Source organism: Mustelus asterias, chromosome 24 (genome assembly GCF_964213995.1).
Source record: "Mustelus asterias chromosome 24, sMusAst1.hap1.1, whole genome shotgun sequence".
Lineage (NCBI taxonomy): Eukaryota > Metazoa > Chordata > Chondrichthyes > Carcharhiniformes > Triakidae > Mustelus > Mustelus asterias.
This window is the reverse complement of record NC_135824.1, coordinates 30,789,664-30,813,586: the sequence shown is the minus strand read 5'-3', so window position 1 is coordinate 30,813,586 and position 23,923 is coordinate 30,789,664. Positions and strand designations below refer to the sequence as shown.

The following is a 23,923-nucleotide window of genomic DNA, read 5'->3' as shown; positions in this document are numbered from 1 at the left end:
CCTCAGGATCTTAAAATTTCAATCAACTCACCTCTTACTCTTCTGAACTCTAGTGGATACAAACCTTATCTCTCCAACCTTTCATAGATCATAGAAACCCTACAGTGCAGAAAGAGGCCATTTGGCCCATCGAGTCTGCACTGACCACAATCCCACCCAGGCCCTACCCCCATTTCCCTACATATTTACCCGCTAATCCCTCTAACCTACGCATCTAGGACACTAAGGGGCAATTTTAGTATGGCCTATCAACCTAACCTGTACATCTTTGGACTGTGGGAGGAAACCAGAGCACCCGGAGGAAACCCACGCAGACACGAGGAGAATGTCAAACTCCACACAGACAATGACCCAAGCCGGGAATCGAACCCAGGTCCCTGGAGCTGTGAAGAAGCAATGCTAACCACTGTGCTACCGTGTCTTTCCTCATAAGACAACCCACCCATTCCTGATAATAATCTCGAAAACTTTCACTCTGCTGATTCGAAAGCATTTACATCTTTCCCTAAATAAGGGGGGGGGGGGGTAATACTGTACACAATACTCCAGATGTGGTCTCACAAATGCCCTGTACAACTGAAGCATTACCTCCCTTCTTTTGTAATCAATTCTCACAATATATCATAATGTTGTTTTAGCTTTCCTAACACTTTCTGTACCTGTATACTAGCCTTTTGTGATTCCTGAACTAGGGCACCCAGATACACATGCATATCAGAGCTCTGAAATCTCTCACAATTTAGATAATAATCCTTTTTATTCTCCCTGCCAAAATGGACAATTTCATATTTGTCCACATTGTATTTAGGGCAGCATGGTGGTAGAGTGGTTCAGTGTCAGCGACCCTGGTTCAATTCAGACTTTGGGTGACTGTCTGTGTGGTGTTTGCATGTTCTTCCCGTGTCTGTGTGGGTTTCCTCCAGGTGCTCCGGTTTCCTCCCACAATCCAAAGATGTGCGGGTTAGGTTAATTGGCCATGCTAAATTGCCCCTTAGTGTCAGGGCGATTAGCAGGGTACGTATTTGAGGTTACGGGGTAGGACCTGCTTGGGATTGTTGTTGGTGCAGGCCCATTGGGCCGAATGGCCTCCCACACTTCAGAGATGTTCAGGTTAGGTTGATTGGCCATGCTAAATTGCTACATAGGTGGGCTTATAGGGATAGGGCCAGGATGGAACAGCTCCAAGTAGATGTCCTGAACACTGGCATTGGGCAGGCAACAGTCGTCTGGACTCGTGCTCCAGAGAACAGTGTCAATCCCCCTCACTATACTGTCCCCTACTACCATTACATTCATATATGCTGCTCCCATTTGAATGACTTTCTGTACCATAGTGCCATGAACAGTCAGCTCAGCACCCAGAGGAAACCCACGTAGACATGGGGAGAACGTGCAAACTCCATACAGACAGTGACCCCAGCCAGGAATCAAACCCAGATCCCTGGCGCTGTGCTAACCACTGTGCCACCATGCTGCCCTAAGTACGTAGAAAAGCAAGAGTAGGTTGTTGTGGGAAATTCACCACTTTGGAGTCAGACTTGGAGGTTCAACAAACAGTCTTATTCAGACAAAGCTTTGGGAGAAGCGCTGGCACTCCGCAGTGCAGGCAATCACCTTCCCAACTACACAATGGTAGTTGAGCATCTTTTATACTTTTTAGATACCATAACAACTCCCCCTTTTGGTCAGGATTATTATTTAATAATCCACAGACCAACAACAGCATCATCTTCACAGGTAGAGGTCCATCTTTTTCTTTCCTTCCTCGTAGCTCTCGATGTCTTCGGAGGTTCCCATCATGTATTCTTCCTCGATGGTTTCACTGGCTCCTGGCACATTTCGTGTCACCATTACTTTGCAACAGACACTAAGGCATCCAACAATTAGGCAACAGACAATTACAATTACTATTGCAATGAGAATGATCGGTCCATGCATTAAATAGGATCCCCAGGATCCCCCCACCAGCCAGCTATTCCCTTTCTTGGGTCCTTGTCTGAAATCATCAAGCTGTTTTCTGATGTTATTAATGACTTGGGTGATGTTATAGGATTCGTCTGTGACATGGGTTATGCATTTGTCTCCTATGATTGTACATACTCCCCCCTGTTGCGCTAACTGGTAGTCCACTGCACATCGGGTCTGCTATGCGTATAATCTCAATTCAGCCATTTCTTGGTTGACAGTTTCCAGTGCTTTTGATGTGCTGTTTCCCAGGACTGTTAGTCCACAGGTAATATGGTTCCTATTTTTTGCACTAATTACTCCTGCTGCCGCCCCCCACAGAGATAGGGCTCCAAGGAATTTGCTTTTGGCTGCGCATCTGTTCCCCCTCGGGTTACTGGTGCTAAGTTGTGTTCTAGTGCTTCCCATTGCTCTGGAGGAGCTGTTGGTCCCTGTCGTGTGGACTCATAAGGGGGTAGAGGAACAGTTTCCCCTCCCCATCGATTCTCGAACATTTGTTTTTGTTTCTCCAGTTCCCTTACTCTGGACTCTAACTCTCTAATCTTCTCTTTATCTTCACTCCACTTTTTGGTGGAAGCGACTACTTGTTCAATTAGTCCCGCTAATTGATGTACTAATAATACCTCTGCGTTCTTTGTCTTGTTTCTCTTTTCCCCATCTATCCACTTTCTCTGCTGTTCTAAGGTCTGAGAAGTATCCCAGCCATCCCTTTGCATCCTCTTTATTAACGCTTGTCTGTCTGTCATGTACATTTCAATGAGAGAACCTGCAGATTCCCTCTTAACTTCTTTATCTGCCATCTCGCAGACTTCACTACCCCCGGTCACTATTGCCGCCTTGGCAATGGGTTTTAGGCACCATACAACCACGATTACTTCCTAACAATGTGTTTCTCTACCATAGGGACTTCACTACCCCGGCCACTATTACTACCCTAGCAGTGTTTCTCTACCGTTTCAGGGTTTCTATTTATACTCACGGCCACTATTACCGCCTCGGCACGGTGTTTCTCCACCGGAGTCCGGCTCTAGGTCAGAGTTGATCAGCTCCTTTTCCGCACCGCTTTACAACATTAACAGTCTAGTACCCAAACTTTCATGCAAACAGGTGGCAAACTCTGCGTTTGTTCACCACTGCAGAGTTTGATGTTAACCGACCTTTGCCACTTGTGCTTCATAATCCTAAGTGCCCTTGGTGCCTCTACGCCCACTTCAGTGTCCTGACCTTCGCGTGGGGGATTTCTCCTCTTAATAACCGGTCTAAAGCTGCGCGTTTGAGACAGGCACTTCCTTGTCCTCTAGTCAGTCAGCACAAGTAACAGTCAATCAATACTTATCACTATACCATCAGCAGTTAGTACTTATCTCTATAATACCCCTTAATTTTAACCCCTTTTAAACTGTATTATTGACCCAGTCTGACTCCCACAGATTCAATGATCTCTACCCCGGTTCGCTGATCGTGGCCAATCATTCGAACTTACCACCAGTAGTGAGATCCTACCGACTACGCCAATTTGTTGTGGGAAATTCACCACTTCGGAGTCAGACTTGGAGATTCAACAAACAGTTTTATTCGGACAAAGCTTTGGGAGAAGTGCTGGCACTCCGCAGTGCAGGCAGTCACCTTCTCAACTACACAATGGTAGTTGAGCATCTTTTATACTTTTTAGATAATAGACAGTACGGCCATTAGCTGTTAGCACATCGTTACAGGTTGAGTAGACAGATACGGACATCGACAGTTAACGCATCATTGTACATAGAGTGGATACATTTATGCAGTTATGTCCTCTATCAATGACTGGTTTTGATATATACATTTATGCATTTATGTCTCCATCAGTGGCTGATCTTGTTATCAAACTCATTGTTCTAGGTCTGCTCTTATCTCAAGTCTTAAGGTGCCTCAAGGTCTGACCAGTTTCCTGCAGCAACTTAGACCCTGCAGGTTTTAACTCTTTGTGTAACTGTCTGTGCCCAAAGTCAGTGCCTCTTAATGTCTTTTCCCAGAGTCCATTTTGTGTGCCAGGTAACCATTTTGTGTCCATCACTTTGATTTCACCATAACAAGGCCATTTGGGTCTTTGAGTCTGCTCTGTCATTCCTTATCATGGCTGATCATCCAACTCAATAGCCTGATCCCGCCTTCCCCTCCCCTCCTGACCGAACTTCCTCATTCACCAAATTCCCACACCCAGTTTGAAGTCACGCTCACAACGTGTTCTGTTGTTACAATGTTTTGGGCTAGCATCACATCTCAAACTGTACGTCGATTACATGTAAAGAAAGTTCTTTTTGCAAGTCTAGGTCAGGTGGTTTAGAGCATTATGCCGTCAGTGTGTCAATGATAGAGGGCAGCATCGTTCCATTTAGCAAAGTTTGTAGATTTAAGAATCACTCTATATAGCTCCTGTTGTATCTTCTTGACAACATAACTGCCTAACCATTGCCTTTGCATTCTCGAGCTGTGAGTACACTTGGTAGGAATGTCTCGCCCATTTTGATGTAACAATGTCCTCTTTGTGATTAAGAGAGCACTTATAAAGAGCAGAAACTATGACTAACCTTAACAGGTGCATTAAGTTACATCAAGTCTCGAGATCTTGATAAATTGGGTGGTTTGCGATGGATGTAACACTAAATTCAAACCTTTCCTGTGTGGTTGCACAGTCACTCACTTCATTGCAGCAGCTTGAGACATTCAACATCAGACTATGCAAGTAATTGAACGGAATCAAAACTTATGGATCACACCTTAGAGTCTACTGTTAATCCAAATTGAAATCCTGTAGGTGTCAGCCTTGACTCAGTGTCAATATTCCTGCCTCAGAGTTGGAAACCTATGAGTTCAAGTCCTATTGCAGAACGGTGTCACAGCACTTAGCACTGCTGCCTCACAACGCCAGGGACCCGGGTTCGATTCCCGCTTGGGTCACTGCCTGTGCGGAGTTTGCCTGTTCTCCCCATGTCTGCGTGGGTTTCCTCTGGGGGCTCCAGTTTCCTCCCACAGTCCAAAGCTGTGCAGGTTAGGTGCATTGGCCATGCTAAATTCTCCCTCAGTGTACCCAAACAGGTGCCGGAGTGTGGCGACTAGGGGATTTTCACAGTGAAAATGTAAATCTACTTGTGACTAATAAATAAACTTTAAAGATGAGCGTATTACCTCGGCTAACACAGAACACAGTATTGTTGTTGGGAAAATTACTGCGGATACTGGAATCTGAAACCAAAAGAGAAAATACTGGAAAATCTCAGCAGGTCTGGCAGCATCTGTAATGAGAGAAAAGAGCTGACGTTTCAAGTCCAGATAACCCTTTGACAAAGCTTCAACAAAGGGTCATCTGGACTCGAAATGTCAGCTCTTTTCTCTCCTTACAGATGCTGCCAGACCTGCTGAGATTTTCCAGCATTTTGTCTTTTGCTATCTTTTTGATGATCTTCAACCAAAGCCCCATTTGTCATAGGGCGGCATGATGGCACAGTGCTGCCTCACAGTGTCAGGGACCTGGATTCGAATCCTGGTTTGGGTCACTGTCTGTGTGGAGTTTGCGCATTCTCCCCGTGTCTGCGTGGATTTCCTCCCACAGTCCAAAGATGTGTGGGTTAGGTGGATTGACAATGATAAGTTGCCCCTTAGTGTCAGGAGGACCAGCTAGGATAATTGCATGGGGTTATGGGGATAGGGCCTGGGTGGGATTGTGGTCAGTGCAGACTCGATGGGCCGAATGGCCTCCTTCTGCACTGTCGAATTCTCTGAAATCTCAGGAAAATACAAAAGATCCCAGTTCTGCCCGGTGTCCTGACCAATATCCATCACTCAAGCAAGGTCACTGGATCAGATTGTCTGGTCTCTTATCTCAATGCTGCGTGTGGGGGCTTGCTGTGTGCAAATTGGCTGCGTGTTTTTCTACATTACAATACTGGTCACAGTTTCAAAATACTTTATTAGCTGTAGAGAACAAAGAACAAAGTGCTTTGGGACATCCGGAAAATTGTGCTATATAAATGCATGCCCTTTCCTCTGCATTGGTTTATTTAAATTATTTAATTTTGAATTTATGGATAATCCAAAGCAAACAGGTGATTGTGGTTTGAGAGAACTATGTATCAAGGAAAACATTTAAGTTTGTCCATCGTTTACTCAGCTGTCAGATGTGGAGGTTTGACAAATTATTTTTATTAATGTAACAAAGCCAAGTGATTCAATTAGAATCTTAGCTCCTTAAAGCTTCGTGCACTGGTTAAGTGCACTGGCCATTCTAAATTCTCCCTCAGTGTACCCGAACAGGCGCCAGAGTCTGGCGACCAGGGGATTTGCACAGTAACTTCATTGCAGTGTTAATGTAAGCCTACTTGTGACACTAATAAACTAACTTTAAAACTTAAACTTGAAATGTCATAACATTCAAGGGTATGGGACAAGTGCAGGACAATGGGATTAGAGCCACTTTGGTGGTAGTTATTGTTGGTGCAGACTCAATGGGCCACAGGGCCTTTTCTGCACTATACTCTGTGGGCCCTATTTTACCATTTTGATTCTAAGTGCTGGGCAGACTTGAACCTGAGAGTCTTTCAGATCCGACTTTTAGGCCCGTTCTCAGGGGCCCCCATACACACTCTGCCTGAAAAAATATCAGCGATTCCGAATCGCGCTGCAGAAACCTGTGGGCGGGGCTTAACGCGCCCGAAATCTTGCAGCTCCGATCGGTACCTCCAACTGCACATGTCCAGAAAACAAATGATAGAATGCGGCTCCCCTGCCACATCGCTCCCGGGCCAGATAATGCCTCCCCCTGGCCCCCACAGACATTGCCCCACCTCCACAACATTACTGACCCCCTTATCCCCCCACCCCCTCCGCCACGCAGACTGATTGAAGGCCCCTCCCCCCTTTCCCCCCCCCACCTATCTCAGGCAGAGTGGCAGCGGATCCCCCTTCCCCCTCACTAATCTCAGGTGGAGTGGCAGCGGACCCCCCCTTCCCCCTCACTGATCTCAGGCAGCGTGGCAGCGGACCCCCCTCCCCCCCCCTCTCCTACCGATCTCAAGCAGAGAGCGATAGAATTTACCTTCCCCCCGCTCCCCCCCCCCCTCCCCCGCCCCTCCACCAATCTCAAGCAGAGAGCCATCGGACGCTCAGCACTTACCTCCTCGCTAACTGGAACGCCCGAATCGGACTTTTATGGAGCATGTCTGTTTCGCGCCTGGGTGAGCGAATACGGTGGTAAAGGGGGAAGTGCCGGTAACGTTGGCGTGCAGCCCATTAAGTCAATTTAAATGCATGCAAATGCATTTAAATGGCTGTCGTGGCCATTTTGGGGAAAAGGGGGAACCGGTGCGGAGGCGGGCGCGGATCGGGCTACTCGCCTCAGGCCCGACTTTACAAAGTTTTGCGCCCGAAAATGGGCGCAACACGATGGTAAAATCGGGCCCTATGACTCTCTGTTCCCATGACTGAATTCCAAGTTTCAACTAGTGATTAGTATTTCACTAATTCATCTTCTATGGTATTGACAGAATTGGAAAGAAATCTCCTTGTTCAAGCAAATATCTTCCAAGACATTGGGCCTAATTAGAGTACAGTCAATGTGATATTCTGAATTGGATGATGATGAGATGAATGTAGGTCTTTACTGTGGGTGCTGACAGAGAGACTGAGAAAACCTAAAACGAGAGCTTAAATTGCAACAGAATAATCCCAGTGAGGAAGTGCACCAAAATCAATGAAATATTAAATACTTTCACTGCGGCAATGCAAACATAGAACATAGAAACCCTACAGTGCAGAAGGAGGCCATTCGGCCCATCGAGTCTGCACCGACCACAATCCCACCCAGGCCCTACCCCCACATATTTTACCCGCTAATCCCTCTAACCTACGCATCCCAGGACTCTAAGGGACAATTTTTAACCTGGCCAATCAACCTAACCCACACATCTTTGGACTGTGGGAGGAAACCAGAGCACCCGGAGGAAACCCACGCAGACACGAGGAGAATGTGCAAACTCCACACAGACAGTGACCCGAGCCGGGAATCGAACCTGGGACCCTGGAGCTGTGAAGCAGCAGTGCTAACCACTGTGCTACCGTGCCGCTTTCCGATTTCCAATCTGGTTTAATGTCTGCTCTAGCTACTCTTGGAATTCTGGGACTCTCTAGCAAGCCACTCAGTTCAAGGGTAATAAAGGATGGGCAATAAATGCTGGCCCAGCCAGCGACACGCATACCCCATGGACAAATAATGTCTTTCTATAGCTACATGCAAATACAAGTATTCCAAATGCTGTGAGAATGGATGCTGTTTTTAAAAATATTTTGGGGGAATATTGTGTTATTCTGTGAAGAATGCTTTGTGTTGATGTGTGTGTAAATTATTTAATTTAGCGGGGGAAAGATTAATGGAGAAAGCGGACAGGATCCATGCATTTGTAATGAGACCAAAAGAGAAAATGCTGGAAAATCTCAGCAGGTCTGACAGCACCTGTAAGGAGAGAAAAGAGCTGACGTTTCGTAAATTATTTATTTATTTATAAATAAATTGACTAGGCGTAGGAATTTGCATTTGGAGATAAGTAGCGATCTACATTTATTTACAACTGTTAAATTTCAAAGGGAAGTAAGACATTTAACAGCTTACAAAGATTTCATAAGTAAACAAGGGAAAGTTGTTAAATTTTTATTGATCCCAAAGGTGGGGACAAAGGAGGAATGTGATTTTTAAAATATTTTGGAAAAATTGAGTTCAACTAAGTGCTGAGAACAATGGAACTGAATAGATATTGAAGGAGAAATGTTGGGTTGAATTGTTGTTGGTAATGTGGGCAAGATCTTCTGAGGAAAACAGCTCTCGGCTGGGAAAAGATGCAGTTTGAATCAACTATCTGGTCAAGCCAGAGAAGTCTTCAGCAGTCTTGTGTGTGAAGGTATCTTGGATTTCCGCAGCAGAGTGGAATGGTGTTTGGCAGAGCATGTGGTATAGCTAATTAAAGTGATAGCAGCTTTGCCTCAGCTAATATGACTGGATTTTTCAAGTTTAACAGCTACAAGAGAGTGTTGCCTGGGCAGTATTACTTGCGGGTCCAACCATGTATGGTGGGATTCTCCCAAAAAAATTCTAAGTGTCAAAATCGCGTAAAAACTGGAGTAAATCCCGCTGTTTTTTTTCAGTGGGATTTTCAAAATGAATCCACTGTGAATATCATTAAAAATCAGGGGGTGGGGACTGTTCCCACTGGAGAGGCCGAGATTGGCACATCTTGGTGCATACGCAATAGCCCCGCACTGCCGGCCTCCCGATTGCTGGCCAGCCCCACAATGCTGCCCCTCTGATCCCCCCACTCCCGATTGCTGGCCCCTCAGACGTGTCTGGACCCCCCTCGACTCCCTCTCACCTCCGGCAGTCCCGATCATCCCCCCCAGCCACACTGGCAGCCCTGACCACTCCCCCCCTCCCAGTCTCGACACAGCCCCACAGTTCCTGACACCCCCCTGGCATCTGACCCACCACCCCCCCCCCACCCCCAGATGGCCAGCCCCAATCACTGGTGTCCCTCCCTCTGTCACCAAGCCCGAGTGTAGATTGGCAGCAGGACCCCCACCTCCCCCCAGAGGCTCTGCCCCCTATAGGCCTCACCCCCTCCACTGCCTGATGGCCAGTGTGCCAAAGTGCCTGCTTGGGCATTGCCACTTTGCCCCTTGGGTGAGGCCATAGCTCTCTGCAAGTGGGGAGCTATTGTAAACCTCGCTGGAGTGAAACGGGGTGAAAAGTGACTCCTGACACTTCTAGCAAGTGTAAATGAGCTGCGATATGAGTTCAACTGACCATTGGTTGCCAGCATAGTGAGTCGCACACTCAGGATTGTTTAACAAGTGCTGCCCAATCAAGGAATCATATCTGGCAGTAAATGTTTTGTGTTTTGCAAGAGCTGGCTGTTGAATGCGATTTGTACTCTGCCTATTAATAACTCAAGGAACATGCTGTTTGGTTCAATCAGCCAGTCAGTCACTGGGGCATCTTGCTTACACACCTGGCATTGCACCAGTGCTGAAATTCTATCACTATTTGTGTGGTAGGCGGAATGTCATTTTGAAATGACGGCAACATCCCGTTCGTGGGAAATACCAGCCACTTAGTCACTGCATAGTAACAGTGAAATGTCTTGTTTAACCTGTTGCTCAAATTTGAGACAGTTTGCCTTGCCAGGGTAATTTGAGGTAAATTGGATACATTTCAGGTCTGAAAGCTTGTTTCTACATTTGCTGTATTTATGCACTGAATCCTGCTCACCCATCACCCTAGTCTTTGTGGGATCAATAGTTCACTGACCCCATTGCCTCAAGTTTAAAAATTCTGTCTTGTGAACAATAATGTAGTGGAAGGATGGTTACTTCTTGATTTCTTTAAGGTTGATTATAAAATTGATGCTCTCTTTCTAGCCATGTTGATTAATGTCCAACTGGGCCAAAGTTTTATTCTTTCTAAAAAGAACTTGCATTTATGTGTCATTTCTGAGATAGTGAAGCACCCCAAGATGCTTCATAAGAGTGTTGTCAAACAAAATTCGATGCTGAGACATGTTTAAGTTTATTTATTAGTGTCACAAGTAGTCTTACATTAACACTGCAATGAAGGTACTGTTAAAATCCCCGAGTCGCCACAATCTGGTGCCCAATCGATACACTGAGGGAGAATTTAGCATGGCCAATGCACCTAACCAGCACGTCTTTCGGCGTGTGGGAGGAAAGCGGAGCACCCAGAAGAAATCCACGCAGCCACGGGGAGAACGTGCTGATTCCGTGCAGACGGTGACCCAAGCTGGGAATCAAACCTGGGTCCCTGGCGCTGTGAGGCAGCAGTGCTAACCACTGGGCCACCGTGCCGAGATAAGGAGATATCAAGACAGAAAACTGTTAGATTTTATGGAGCATCTTAGAAGCAAGTATGGTAGAGAGATTTAGGAGGGTTCCATTCCATGCCGTGCCATATCTTGCCATTCCATTCCATTTTACTAAATTAACCAATCACATATCAGATTGTAATCAATGTTCCACAGTGTGTAAATGGTTTCTTGATTTCCATTTGCAGGTTTAATAGCAGCGATTTGTGTCTATGAACAGCAATGTTTATGAATTAAATTTGAAGTATCTTCAGCTACTCCATCAATGACCTCTCCTCTGTTCAATGATCAGGGGTGGGCTGTTTGTTGATGACTCCACAACATTCAGCTTCATTCACAACTCCACAATGTTCAGCTACATTCACAACTTAACAATGCTCAGCTTCATTCACAACTCCACAATGTTCAGCTACATTCACAACTTGACAATGCTCAGCTTCATTCACAACTCCACAATGTTCAGCTTCATTCACAACTCCAGCAAGGCACTTCATGCTATTCTAAAACAGGAGCCAGACAATGTTCAGACTGAGGCTGACAAATAGCAAGTAACATTTGGGCCACATAAGTGTCACCCAAGGATCATCTCCAAGTAAACATAAAAAATCCCCAAACACCTCTTCCCGTCTTTCAACAAAGCAATGTTTGCCAAGTTCCCCATGTCCAAGATGTGTGGGCTGGGTGGATTGGCCATGCTAAATTACACCTTAGTGTCAGCGGGACTAGCTAGGATAAATGCATGGGGTTATGGGAAAAGGGCTTGGGTGGGATTGTGGTCAGTGCAGACTCAATGGGCCAAATGGCCTCCTTCTGCACTGTAGGATTCTATGATCAATACCTTGGGGCGGTTAACATTGAACAGAAACCCAGCTGGTCCAGATATTTCAGCATCATGGCCACAGGCACAGGGCAGAAGATTGAATGGTTTACCTGTTAACTCCTGAAAGCCACTCCATCCACATGGCACATCAGGAGTGTGATGGAAAACTCATTACCTGCTCGAATGGCTGCAATAACACTCTAGAAGCTTGACATCCTCAAGGACAAAGCAATCTGTCAATCGATTCAACATCGACCTCCTCCTCTGCTGGTGTACAGGATGCACTGCAGGGATGTCCCCAACTTTCTTTGACAGCAACTCCCACCCTGTAACCTTTACCATTAAGAAGAACCAGCAAGGTGATGGTAACGTTGTCTCTAAGGTCTCCTCAAAGTCACACATCATTCTGACTTGGACTTCACACTGGTGGTCCTTCATGGACATTGAGTCCAGGTTTTGTGCTCCTTATCCATTCTGGGAACAACAGTATAAAGACTGCAGCAGTTCAATCAGAGCCCACCTTTACAGGACAACTAGGGATTGGGTGATGAATACAACCTTGTCAACATCACTCACATTCTTTCAACCAATAAAAGATGTAGACCGGGATTCTCCCAGCCTGCTGTGCTGCTCGGGGAGCGCAGCGGACTGGGAGACATCAGCGGGGAGCCTTGAGGGACTCGCAACTGGCATCTGGCCTATTGCAAATCTCTAAGGCTCCTTTTTTGGCATAAACAGCTCCATGCCTAAAATTGGCACGGAGCTGATTACCATATGGAAATAATTATTTCCATATGATTAGCGTGCCCGGGATGAGGTCTACCGAGGAGACGTTCCCACCAGCCGGGTTTACAACTGCTCCCCACCATTGGGGGACAGGTGTACTCACTCCTCTGGTGGGGACAGAGGCTATTGAGGCCCCTCTCGGGAGGTCAGGAGCAAGGTGGGATGCCCCTTGGCCACAGGGCCAGCCTGGCATCCTGGCACTGCCCAAAGGGCACACTGGCAGTGTTCACTGGGCACACTGGTACTGCCCACTGGGCAGTGCCAAGGGGTGGGGTCAGGGGGGCATGGCAAACTGGGGCAGGGCCTACTGTGGAGTGATTGATGATGGGGAGGGAAGGAACCCTTTGCCACCGTACAATGGGATCAGTGGGGGAGAGAGTGAGGGGACGATAAGGATTGGGGTGGGGGGGGGGGCAGTTAGGGCTGGCCAAGATGGGGAGGTCAGCGCTGGTCCAGAATGTTGATCCACCAAAAGGAACTCTTCAGTTGTAGACAATAAAATAAAACAAGACTTACCCCAACTCATAAATCAAAGGAAAAGGTTTAATGAAGATTCTTCATTACTCCAACACTTGAGGCCTCACCCGAGGCCATTCCAAGTTCCAACAAACCCCAGCAGCTTCTTATTTATACTGAGTCAGCTGGTCAGCTGACCACCACATCATTTGGTCATTGGTTACATAGTTTACTGGGTCAGCTGACCCTTACGGCATGTTACCATTGGTCACACTACAACAGATCCAATGTTGGGGGGGGGGGGGGTGGGTGGTGGTGTCCAGTAGGCTGACAATCGGTGGGGGGAGGCAGTCGGCAGGCCAGCAATCAGGAGGGGAAGGCAAGCAATCGGGAGGCTGGCGATGGGGGAATCAGTGCGCATGCGCTGATCTCCCCACTGACAGGTTGGTGCATGCCCAGTGGCCCACTCAGCGCACTGATTCCGGCCTTTCCAGTGGGTGGAGGCCTCAACCCCACTTACCAACATGAATCACTCTGAGACACTCAGCGATACACAGAATGTCAGAGATTCGTTCAGGTAAGTACACCCAAAAAATGAGCAGGAAATTCTCCCGTTTTCCCACCCATTGGGCAATTCGTTTTTTTTGGGAGAATCCCGGCCGTAACATCAAAATTCCCAAGGAATCCTCCTTATATTCTGGGAAAGTGAAGATAATTGATAAATGCATCCACCGGAACGGGCAATGAACTATTTGAGAAATGAGATGATAAAGGTTAAAGCAGATCCTTGAGTAACTGCTTAAAGGTACAGACACCCACCCTAGCAAGGATCTCCTGGGCCTTTCTTTGAAGCCACTCGCCATCCTGACTTGGAAATATATCATCATTCCTTCACTGTCACTGGGTCAAAATCCTGGAACTTTCTCCCTAACAGCACGATGGGTGTACCTACACCTCATGGACTGCAGCGTTTCAAGAAGGTAGCTCAACACCACCTTCTCAAGGGCAATTAGGGATGGGCAACAAATGCTGGCCTAGCCGGCGACACCCACATTCCACAAATGGATAAAAGGATGATAGCAGTGGGAGGAAATATGGAGTAAGCAGGCCAGTGGTGCAATTTATTGTAACACTGGAGCAAACCTACTGAGCTAAAATGATCTTTCTCTTGTTGCAATTTAGGATTTGGGAGAGGTCAAAATGGAATGTGAGGTGAAAGCATGACTGAAGTGCAATGCTCAGGAATGGGGCAGAGCACCAGCTCTCCTGCCACTTTCATATGGCATCAAAATGGTGCAATAATTTGTAGCCATGGTTATAAAATCAAGAAACATTTTTCAACATTCAACTTGTCAAATCAATACACTGCAGCAATAAGCAGAGCAGAAATAATGTGAAATTACTCTGCTGGGTCAGTGGAGTAGGTTCCAGAAGATGCCATGCTAAAAGTGTACAGTGCCCTGCTCCAGTAACACCTGCAGCTTTGGTCACCATGTCATTGGGAAAGCATTCATGGCATGGAAACTATATATTTGTTTATTCATTCATGGGACATGGGCGTCACTGGCTGGCCAGCATTTATTGCCCATCCCTAGTTCATAGAATCATAGAACCCCTACAGTGCAGAAGGAGGCCATTCAGCCCATCAAGTTTGCACCGACTACAATCCCACCTATCCCCATAACCACATGCATTTTCCCTAGCTCATCCCCCTGACACTAAGGGGCAATTTAGCATGGCCAATCCACCTAACCCGCACATCTTTGGATTGAGGGAGGACACCGGAGCACCCAGAGGAAATGCATGTGTTAGGGAGAAAGTTCCAGGATTTTGACCCTGTGACAGTGCCTTCTTGAATCGCTGCAGCCCATGTGCTGTGGGTTGACCCACAGTGCCGTTAGGGAGGGAATTCCAGGATTTTGACCCAGTGACTGCGAAGGAACGACGATATATTTCCAAGTTAGGATGGTGAGTGGCTTGGAGGGGAACTTGAAGGTGGTGGTGTTCCCATCTATCTGTTGCTCTTATCCTTCTAGATGGAAGTGGCCGTGGGCTTGGAAGGTGCTGCCTAAGGATCTTTGGTGAATTGCTGCATTGCAACTTGTAGATAGTACACACTGCTGCCGCTGTTAGATGAGCCAGGAGGCCAACATCTATTAACACAATTAAAAGTTGGAGCTCTTTTTGTCATTGTCATTGAAGACTTTTGTCTTCAAATGTTTCAAGCGCTAATCTTGTAGCTAATTTAAGTCAGTTACCTTGTTAACTTAATAGCAGGAATCAAAATCTGCAGGCTGCCAACCTTACTATTTCGAAGAAATTGCAAGAGTTTATCTAGATGTCAGATACAGCACCAGGAATTCACATGTAACAAACTTGCACTGTCCAGGAAGTAAGAGTGAATGACACTAGTCTTTTAAGGGGACAAAAGTGAAAAGAGTAGAACAATTCTTATCGACCATGATGTGTCTAGTTATAGAGGAATCTCACTGGGCTCTACCCAATGGCCATGTAGAGCACTCTCGACTATTAAAAAAGCTTGAGAAGGGCAGCGGTTTTATTTTTCAAATCTTTTGAAAATGTCTGGTTATATGTACCTTGTGACTCTCTGGAAAAAAGGGCAACCGAATATATCCACTTCATAACCTGTCACTGAAAACAGCCATTATGGAAGATGACGCGGTGGTTAGCACTGCTGCCTCAGAGCACCAGGGAACTGGGTTCAATTCCAATGGGTGACAGTCTGTGTGGAGTTTGCACACTCTCCTTGTGGGTTTCTGCGTGGGTTTCCTCCACGTGCTCTGGTTTCCTCCAAAGATGTGTAGATTAGGTGGATTGGTCATACTAAAATTGCCCCTTCGTGTTAAAAGGATTAGCAGAGTAAATACATGGGGTTATGGGGATAGGGCCTGGGTGGAATTGTTGTCAGTGCAGGCTCAATGGGCTGAATGGCCTTCTTCTGCACTGTAGGGATTCTATTATGGAAGATGGCTTGTGTAACACTTGTTGCAATGTTTAATTGTAATCATCCCATCATTACAGATGTTTCTCCTTCGTAGCACCTGACATTTTAAATCACGCAGATAGGGTGTATTCTCAATAAATCTCTCACTTATTTATTTCTCTTTATTGGCTAAGAAAATAGCCTGGGAGTGTTTGCAATTAACACAACGTTTTGTGATGAGAAGTTTGTGTGCCCCACCTCGCCTAAGAAATAATGACTAAGGTGAATTCTTGTCTGCACTAGTTTGAACAGAGTGTGGAGGAGAAAGACAATGATATAGAACAACAGGGCAAGTCTAGAATGAAACTGAGAGTATAAAACACATGACAACCTGCTGATTCAGACATTAAAAGTGGCATTAAATCAGTTCTGGACTGTCAGTGACAAAACAATTGTGTTAACGTATGTGATGTGTTTAGCTTATCAAAGCTTCACAATAGACAAGATAGGACACACGACAACAAGACAAACTGGGGTGGATAAATGAATGCGCTAAGTAGCCCATGTCCAGGAGTTTGAGCCAAATGCAGCGTTTTTGACACAGGTGTCCCATGAAAATGTCCCATGCCCCCAATCCCATCTTTATAGTTTACATTGAAGAATGTGTTTGGCTGATATCAAGGGTGGCACAGTGGTCAGCACTGCTGCCTCAGAGCTCCAGAGACCCGGGTTTGATTCCCGGCTTGGGCCACAGTCTGTGTGGAGTTTGCACGTTCTCCTCGTATCTGCGTGGGTTTCCCCCAGGTGCTCTGGTTTCCTCCCACAGTCCAAAGATGTGCGGGTTAGGTGCATTGGCCATGTTGAATTGCCCCTTAGTGTCCGGGATGCGTAGGTTAGAGGGATTAGTAGGGTAAATATGTGGGATTATGGGGATAGGGCCTGGGTGAGATTGTTGTTGGTGCAGACTTGATGGACCGAATGGCCCCTTTCTGCACTATATGATTTCTATGGTCAGATACACACTTGCAGAAGGGTTGGAGGTGATCAGGGGTGTGGATACAGTGAGTTCTCTTCTTGCTGTTAGCCACTCATGGTCTGTCTGACTCTCCTAAAGCTTTGTCTTTTTCAACAGAAACATTTAACCTAGCATCACATGACTTCCATTCACAAATCAGCTAGTTGCTAAATATGGTCATAGTAAGCTGGGGAATTCCAGTAAGCTGAGGGCAGCGTGCGAGTGTTGATAAAGGAAGAAACATTTGAATTGAGTGCAATAGGTTACGGCTCCTATTTCATGACTTGCGGAATTTACTCCTCACACTGTGTTGCACTTTCGCCCAATACACCTAATCTTTGGCCACTTGATAGGAGGTGGGGTAAGTCGGAGGGCCTTTCTTGTGCGTCAACTCCTGGACCACCAAGATGGCGATGGGAAGGTCAAGGATTTACCCAACACAAGGAACATTGCCCTGGCTCCCTCGCTTGCGTGTGATGTCCAGCTTAATTAACCATTTTAAGGCGGAGATGGATAAATTGTTGTTGTACGGCCAAAGTATCAAGAGGATATAGAGTTAAGGCAACTGAATGGAGTTAAGATACAAATTAATGATGGTCTCATTGAATAACAGAATCAATTTGAAGAACTGAATGGCCTCTTCCTGTTCTCAATAGACTGTTTATTAAGAATGGACAGAGAACTGTTTCCTATTGGCGAAGGTGGTGGCATAGTTATATGGTCACTGGACTGGTAATCCAGAGACCCAAGTCAATGATCTGGGGACCAGGGTTCAAATCCCAGCTGGTGAAATATGAATTCAATAAAAATCTGGAATTAAAAGTCTAATGATGACCATGAAAATCATTGTCGTAAAAACCCACCTGGTTCACCAATGTCCTTTAGGGAAGGAAATCTCCCATCCTTATCTGGTCTGGCCTCCATGTGACTCCAGGCCCACAGCAATGTGACTTAAATGCCTTCTGAAATGGGGAATAAATGTTGGCCCAACCAGTCGATGCCCATATCCTATGAATGAAAAAAGATTGATGCACACACACATTACGGGGGAAATTCCTGTCCCGCCCACCATGGGAATAGTAGCGGGCGGGCGACAGACCGTGCAAAGGTCGGTTGACCTCGGGTGGAATTTTCCAGTTTTGGGGAGAATGTGCAGACTCCGCACAGACAGTGACCCAAACCAGGAATCAAACCCAGGTCCCTGGCGCTGTGAGGCAGCAGTGCTAACCACTGTGCCACCGTGATAACTTCCTGTGTGCGTATAGGTGTATAAATAAACATTTTAAGGGTGACACCTTTTATTAATCAGATAGAAACCATTGTGGAAGAGACAAATGACAGTGACACACATGTGTTCTGTTACTGAGCACTGTACCAAGCTTGACAATGAAATATATTTAACCCATTCATTTCTGTGTACATCCCACATTGAGCAAACCCCAGCTGCAACCTTGTCTCTGCCACTCAGTCAGGGCGTGGGAGCAAGTCACACATACTTTAGTGGCTGGTTACACATGATTGAGTTAGAGAATGGCTGGGCTGGTTTCACATCTCTCCTTGCTAATTGCACCGTGTCTAGAGGCGGGGAAACTGCCACTCAGTTGGGTTTTGGGATAGTGAGCGGGACATTTAGAGAGTGGCGGAGGACTTGGTGCTTGTTTTTTGTCACTTTATTGTCACCTTTCTCAAACCACCCCCACCTCACTCTTATCCGTCTACAATCAGGAAATTCGTTCTGGAACTTGGAAACTTTGTCTGGACGGCGTGTTTAAACCGATCGGAATCCGATGGTTCCCCCGGGTCTTTATGGGTTAATATTGATGGGGGATTTCTCCTAATGAGTGTTAAACCCTGCCCTGTGGTCGGGAACGGGATGTGAGTTAAAGCGACTGGATTTCATTCGGATTTAACGCTCTTTCCTCCCTCTACAGCCGGGAGAAACTGTTCGATTTCTATCAGCATATCCGTGCGATTTCAGACTATGATCTGAACCAGCAGTATGAGAAACTGATTCGGGAACTCATCAAAGACAGCCAGGTTCAGAGCTTGGAGACAGGGAAACTCGAACAGACACTCAGAAGGTAAGGGGCTTGTGTCCAATGTTTCACCAATGTTAAAGCTTTCACACTCTGTACTGTCCATGGAATGTAATCTGAATGCAGTTTTGGGATATTGAAGGGTGCAAACAAGTTTTTGGTTTAATTTGGCCTAAAGCCAAATCTATACACCCCTTCAATTGTTTACATTTTTATGAACATTGTCCCTCCTCCCAAAACAATTGTTTTCACCTTATTCGAGACTGCTTCAACAGTAATGATAAAAGTGGACTTGTTAACTTCAAGTATAGTGCTGTGGTTGTTCTCTATCCAAACCCCAACTCTTTCCCCCTTCCCCTGTTAAATGCACGGTGCCAATTTTGACTGCTTACATTAAAGTGCATTTATGACTGATTTAACCCATGTCATCAACAGCAACCACTTGCATTTATGTAGCACCCTTTGTAATAAAGTTTTAAGTATTTATTAGTGTTACAAGTAGACTTGCAAAGGGCAGCACAGTGGTTAGCACTGCTGCCTTACAGTGCCAGGGACTGATTCCTGACCTGGGTCACTGTCTGTGTGGAGTCTGCATGTTCTCCCCGTGTCTGCATGGGTTTCCTCCCGGGTGCTCCGGTTTCCCCCCTCAGTCCGAAAGATGTGCTGGTTAGGTGCATTGGCCATGCTAAATTCTACCTCAGTGTACCTGAACAGATGTCAGAGTGTGGCAACCAGGGGATTTTCATAGTAACTTCATTAGAGTGTTAACGTAAGACTACTTGTGACTAATAAGTAAATTTAACTTGAACTTAAGTTACAATGAAAATCCCCTGCTTCCCGCACTCCGGCACCTGTTTTGGGATTAGGTACAATGGCCCAGTGGTTAACACCGCTGCCTCACAACGCAAGGGAACTGGGTTTGATTCCTGGCTTGGGTCACTGTCTGTGTGGAGTTTGCACATTCTCCCCCTGCGTGGGTTTCCTCCGGGTGCTCCGTTTTCCTCCCACAGTCTGAAAGACATGCTGGTTAGATGCATTGACCGAACAGGCACCAGAGTGTGGTGACTAGGGGAATTTCACAGTAACTTCATTGTAGCATTAATGTAAGCCTTACTTGTGACTAATAAGTTTTGGGTGGCACAGTAGTTGGCACTGCTGCCTCACAGCGCCAGAGACCCAGGTTCAATTCCGGCCTTGGGTCACTGTGGAGTTTGCACATTCTCCCCATGTGTGCATGGGTTTCCTCCCACAATCCTGTGTCCTCCCACAATCCAAAGATGTGCGGGTTAGGTTTATTGGTCAGTACAGAAGGCGATCATTCAGCCCATCGAGTCTGTACTGTAGGGATTCTATGGATTCTTTCTGGTACATTGAAGGAGAATTTAGCATGGCCAATACACCTAACCAGCACTTCTTTCGGACTGCATGCTGTTTAGAAAAAAATGGTTGACGCCTTCCGCGCCAGTTGGGCATCGCAGGGGTTGGGGTGCGTTATTGACCCTGACAATCACATTTTAATTTGATGTTTTTAAGTTTCCTTTGTACTTTGATTTCTGTTCGGGCTGTTCCCCTTCCTTTTTGGGGAGCTGCCGCTTTTACTTTGTTCTGACTTAATCTGAGTTTGTTTATTTGGTTTGACCTAAAAAGAGGGCAAGGCAGTTCACCGGAGCATCATTGGACAAACCGATTCCAGTCGGAAGAGAAAATTAGGGAGTGCTTGGGAAAGTGACCGGTGGATTTGGAAATTGGCATTGGGTCTCCACTTTCTGAGCTGGCCTCCAGTTAGCCTGAAAGAGAGCAGAATGCCTTGAGGTGTCATCCACCCCCGTGTGACCTGGATGGTAAAGGACATTAATCTACTGTATCAGCTGTGACCAATGGTATTTCCTGGTCTGGAAATAACCTTCTAGAGTTATGGAGTCAGCACAGCACACAGAAGGCTGTTAATTGATTAGGATTAATTTACTGCATGGCACCTGATTATTGAAGGACTGTTTTCACTCAGCCTGTCATAATCAAAACCAACTCCCAGGCTTCAAACAACTTCCCTTTAATACCTCCTTTCAAAGAATCCCTACAGTGCAGAAGAAGGCCATTCGGCCCATCGAGCCTACACCGACAACAATCCCACCCAGGCCCTATCCCCGTAACCGAACGTATTTACCCTGCTAATCTTCCTGACGCCAAGGGACAATTTAGCATGGCCAATCAACCTAAACCTCTCATCTTTGGATTGTGGGAGAAAATTGGAGCACCCCGAGGAAACCCATGGAGGCAATGTCTGTGTAAGAGTCACCCAAGCCTGGAATTGAACCTGGGTTCCTGGTGGGTCTGAGGCAGCAGTGTTAACCACTGTTCCAGAAATCCTGTTTTAAATTGAAAAATGGCTCAGCATCTCTGTATGAGGCTCTACCTTCGTATTTACATAAATGCGAGGGAATAATTGAACTTAAGGGCTTGATTTGATTTAATTTCTGTCGAACCGTAATATAATCCTTCCATGTGTTAAATTACCATGGTTATTGGAGGGTAAGTGTGGGTAAGAGAATGTTTCTTTGATGCAATGGAGCTTAAAAGAATTTGGTAATATAGTTTAGAACTGGAGTAAATTGTGATAATATCTATAAATGCTAAAAGTATTCCTATGGAATATTATGTTTCGCATTCTGTTAAAGCCATAAGAATATAATCTGTCAATTAACTCCACAAACTGGAGATCTGGCACATCTAGGTGATTGTATTTATAGGTCACCTGCATATGTTATAAGGCTTTGGGAGGCAGTAGCATAGTCTTATTGTCGCTGGACTAATGATCCAGAGACCCTCCGGGGACGCACGTTCGAATCCCACCAGGGCAGATGGTGACATTTGAATTCATTTAAAAGTCTAATGATGACCATGAAACCATTGTTGATTGTCATAAAAACCCATCTTGTTCACTAATGTCATTTTAGGGATGGAAATCTGCCATCCTTGCCTCATCAAGCCTACATGTGACTCCAGATCCACATCAATGTGGCTGACTCTTAACTCCCTGCAGGGATGGGCAATAAATGCTGGCCCAGCCGGCAACGCCCACATCGCGTGAATGAATAAAAAAAGATGCAAAATTTATATACTCTCGTTAACTAGCATATATTTTTAGATATTGGTGCAACTAATCTTGGTGTTCTGATTGAAGATTTATGCAGCCTTAATGTGACAGTGCTTTCCAAAGCTCCAGGCCCATACAATTCAAATGAATGATTCCATTAATAAGTGTATATTTGCAGTTGATATGAATAGATCCCAAGGTAGCAATCCACCAAAAGGCCGCTAGCATCAAGAATCTTTTTAAATGTGTTTAATGAGAGGTGAGTGGCACTGGTAAAAGCTGCATTTGTTGCTCAGTCCTCCAATTGCCCTCGAAGGTGGTGGTGAGTCGGGAATGGCCCTTTTGAAACATCTGAACCTACAAGATTCAACTAAAACAAATCGGAGGGAAAGAGAGCAATTTAGAGTAAGTTGCCTGGGCCGGCAGCATGTTGGCACAGTGGTTAGCATTGCTGCCTTGCAGCACCAGGGACCTGGGTTCGATTCCTGGCTTGGGTCACTGTCTGTGCCTGCGTGGGTTTCCTCCCACAGTCCAAAAGACACTGATTAGGTGCATTGGCCTTGCTAAATTCTCCCTCAGAGTACCCAAAACAGACACCGGAGTGCAGCAACTAGGGGATTTTCACAGTAACTTCATTGCAGTGTTAATATAAGCCTACTTGTGATACAAATAAACTTTAAAAACTTTACACACTTGTAAAGTTTAAAAGTCTATTGACCTAGAGACTATAGTGATACCTGATGTTATGTAGATGTCCAGTCCCTTTAATTTAAAATCTACATCACAACCACATTGGAGTGAAACAGAAACTGTGTGGAGTTTGCATGTTCTCCCTGTGTCTGTGTGGGCTCCCTCCGCGTGCTCTGGTTTCCTGCCACAGTCCAAAGATGTGTAGGTTAGGCGGATTAGCGGGGTTGAGGGAATGGGGCAGGAGGTGGGACTAGATGGAGGAGGTAAGATGCTGTGTCGCAGAGTTGGTGCAGACTTAATGGGCCAAATGGCCGCCTCCTTCACTGAGATTCTATTTGCGTGTTTTTGGAGATGTTACCTTTTGGCTTGGCATCTGTTTCCTTTCATGGCCTGGTGGCAGTGTTAGCACTGCTGCTTCACAGCGCCAGGGACCCGGGTTCAATTCCAGCCTTGGGTCACTGTGTGGAGTTTGCACGTTCTCCCGGTGTCTGCGTGGGTTTCCTCATGTGCTCCGGTTTCCTCCCGTAGTCCAAAGATGTGTGGGTTAGGCTGACTGGCCGTGTTAAATGTTCCTTCGTGTCAGGGGACTAGTGGGGTCAGTACATGGGGTTAAGGGTGGGATTGTGGTTGGTGCAGACTCGATGGGCTGAATGAGCTCCTTCTGCACTATAGGGATTCTATGAATAACACAGGCTGGGACCAAATGTCTCTCATTCCTTGTTGGAAGAATGGAAACGTCTTGTCATTTCTTCTTCAATTCAAAGATTAATGGTGAAATAATTTTTCTATTAGCCTTTTTAAGAGTGTGCAACGGTTTAGTGCCAATGTTCTGAAGTCACTTTCCATTGAAGCTGGCGTGTGGCTTTTCATTGTTCTTTCCAGGACAAAGTAACTTTAAATCCTGAGAAAATGAAGAATGCTTCAAATGGCCATGTAAATGTCATCCACAGGGATCCTTTATAGGAAAAGCTTTGAAGCTGATAGAGCAGCTGGACACTATATAACTAGGAATGTGAGACACACAAATTGTAATCGAACCAACACGAATCCAATTGACCAAAAAATGTAAAATGATCAAAGTTGTGCTGTTGATCTTTACTGCACCCTGCTAGGCTATAAATGATGTAGAGATGCCGGCGTTGGACTGGGGTAAACACAGTAAGAGTTTTAACAACACCAGGTTAAAGTCCAACAGGTTTATTTGGTAGCAAATGCCA

The 23,923-nt window shown here is 45.9% G+C and overlaps 1 protein-coding gene across 2 annotated transcripts in view; it reads left to right on the top strand.

Moving 5' to 3' along the window:
• Nucleotides 1–23,923, top strand: part of rasef2 (RAS and EF-hand domain containing 2) — a 101,462-nt gene that overhangs the window by 23,385 nt on the left and 54,154 nt on the right. For both annotated transcript variants that reach the window (XM_078241517.1, XM_078241518.1), the window contains exon 3: nt 18,818–18,967. In XM_078241517.1, the coding sequence (XP_078097643.1) occupies nt 18,818–18,967 (150 nt within the window). The remainder of the gene's footprint in view (nt 1–18,817; nt 18,968–23,923) is intronic.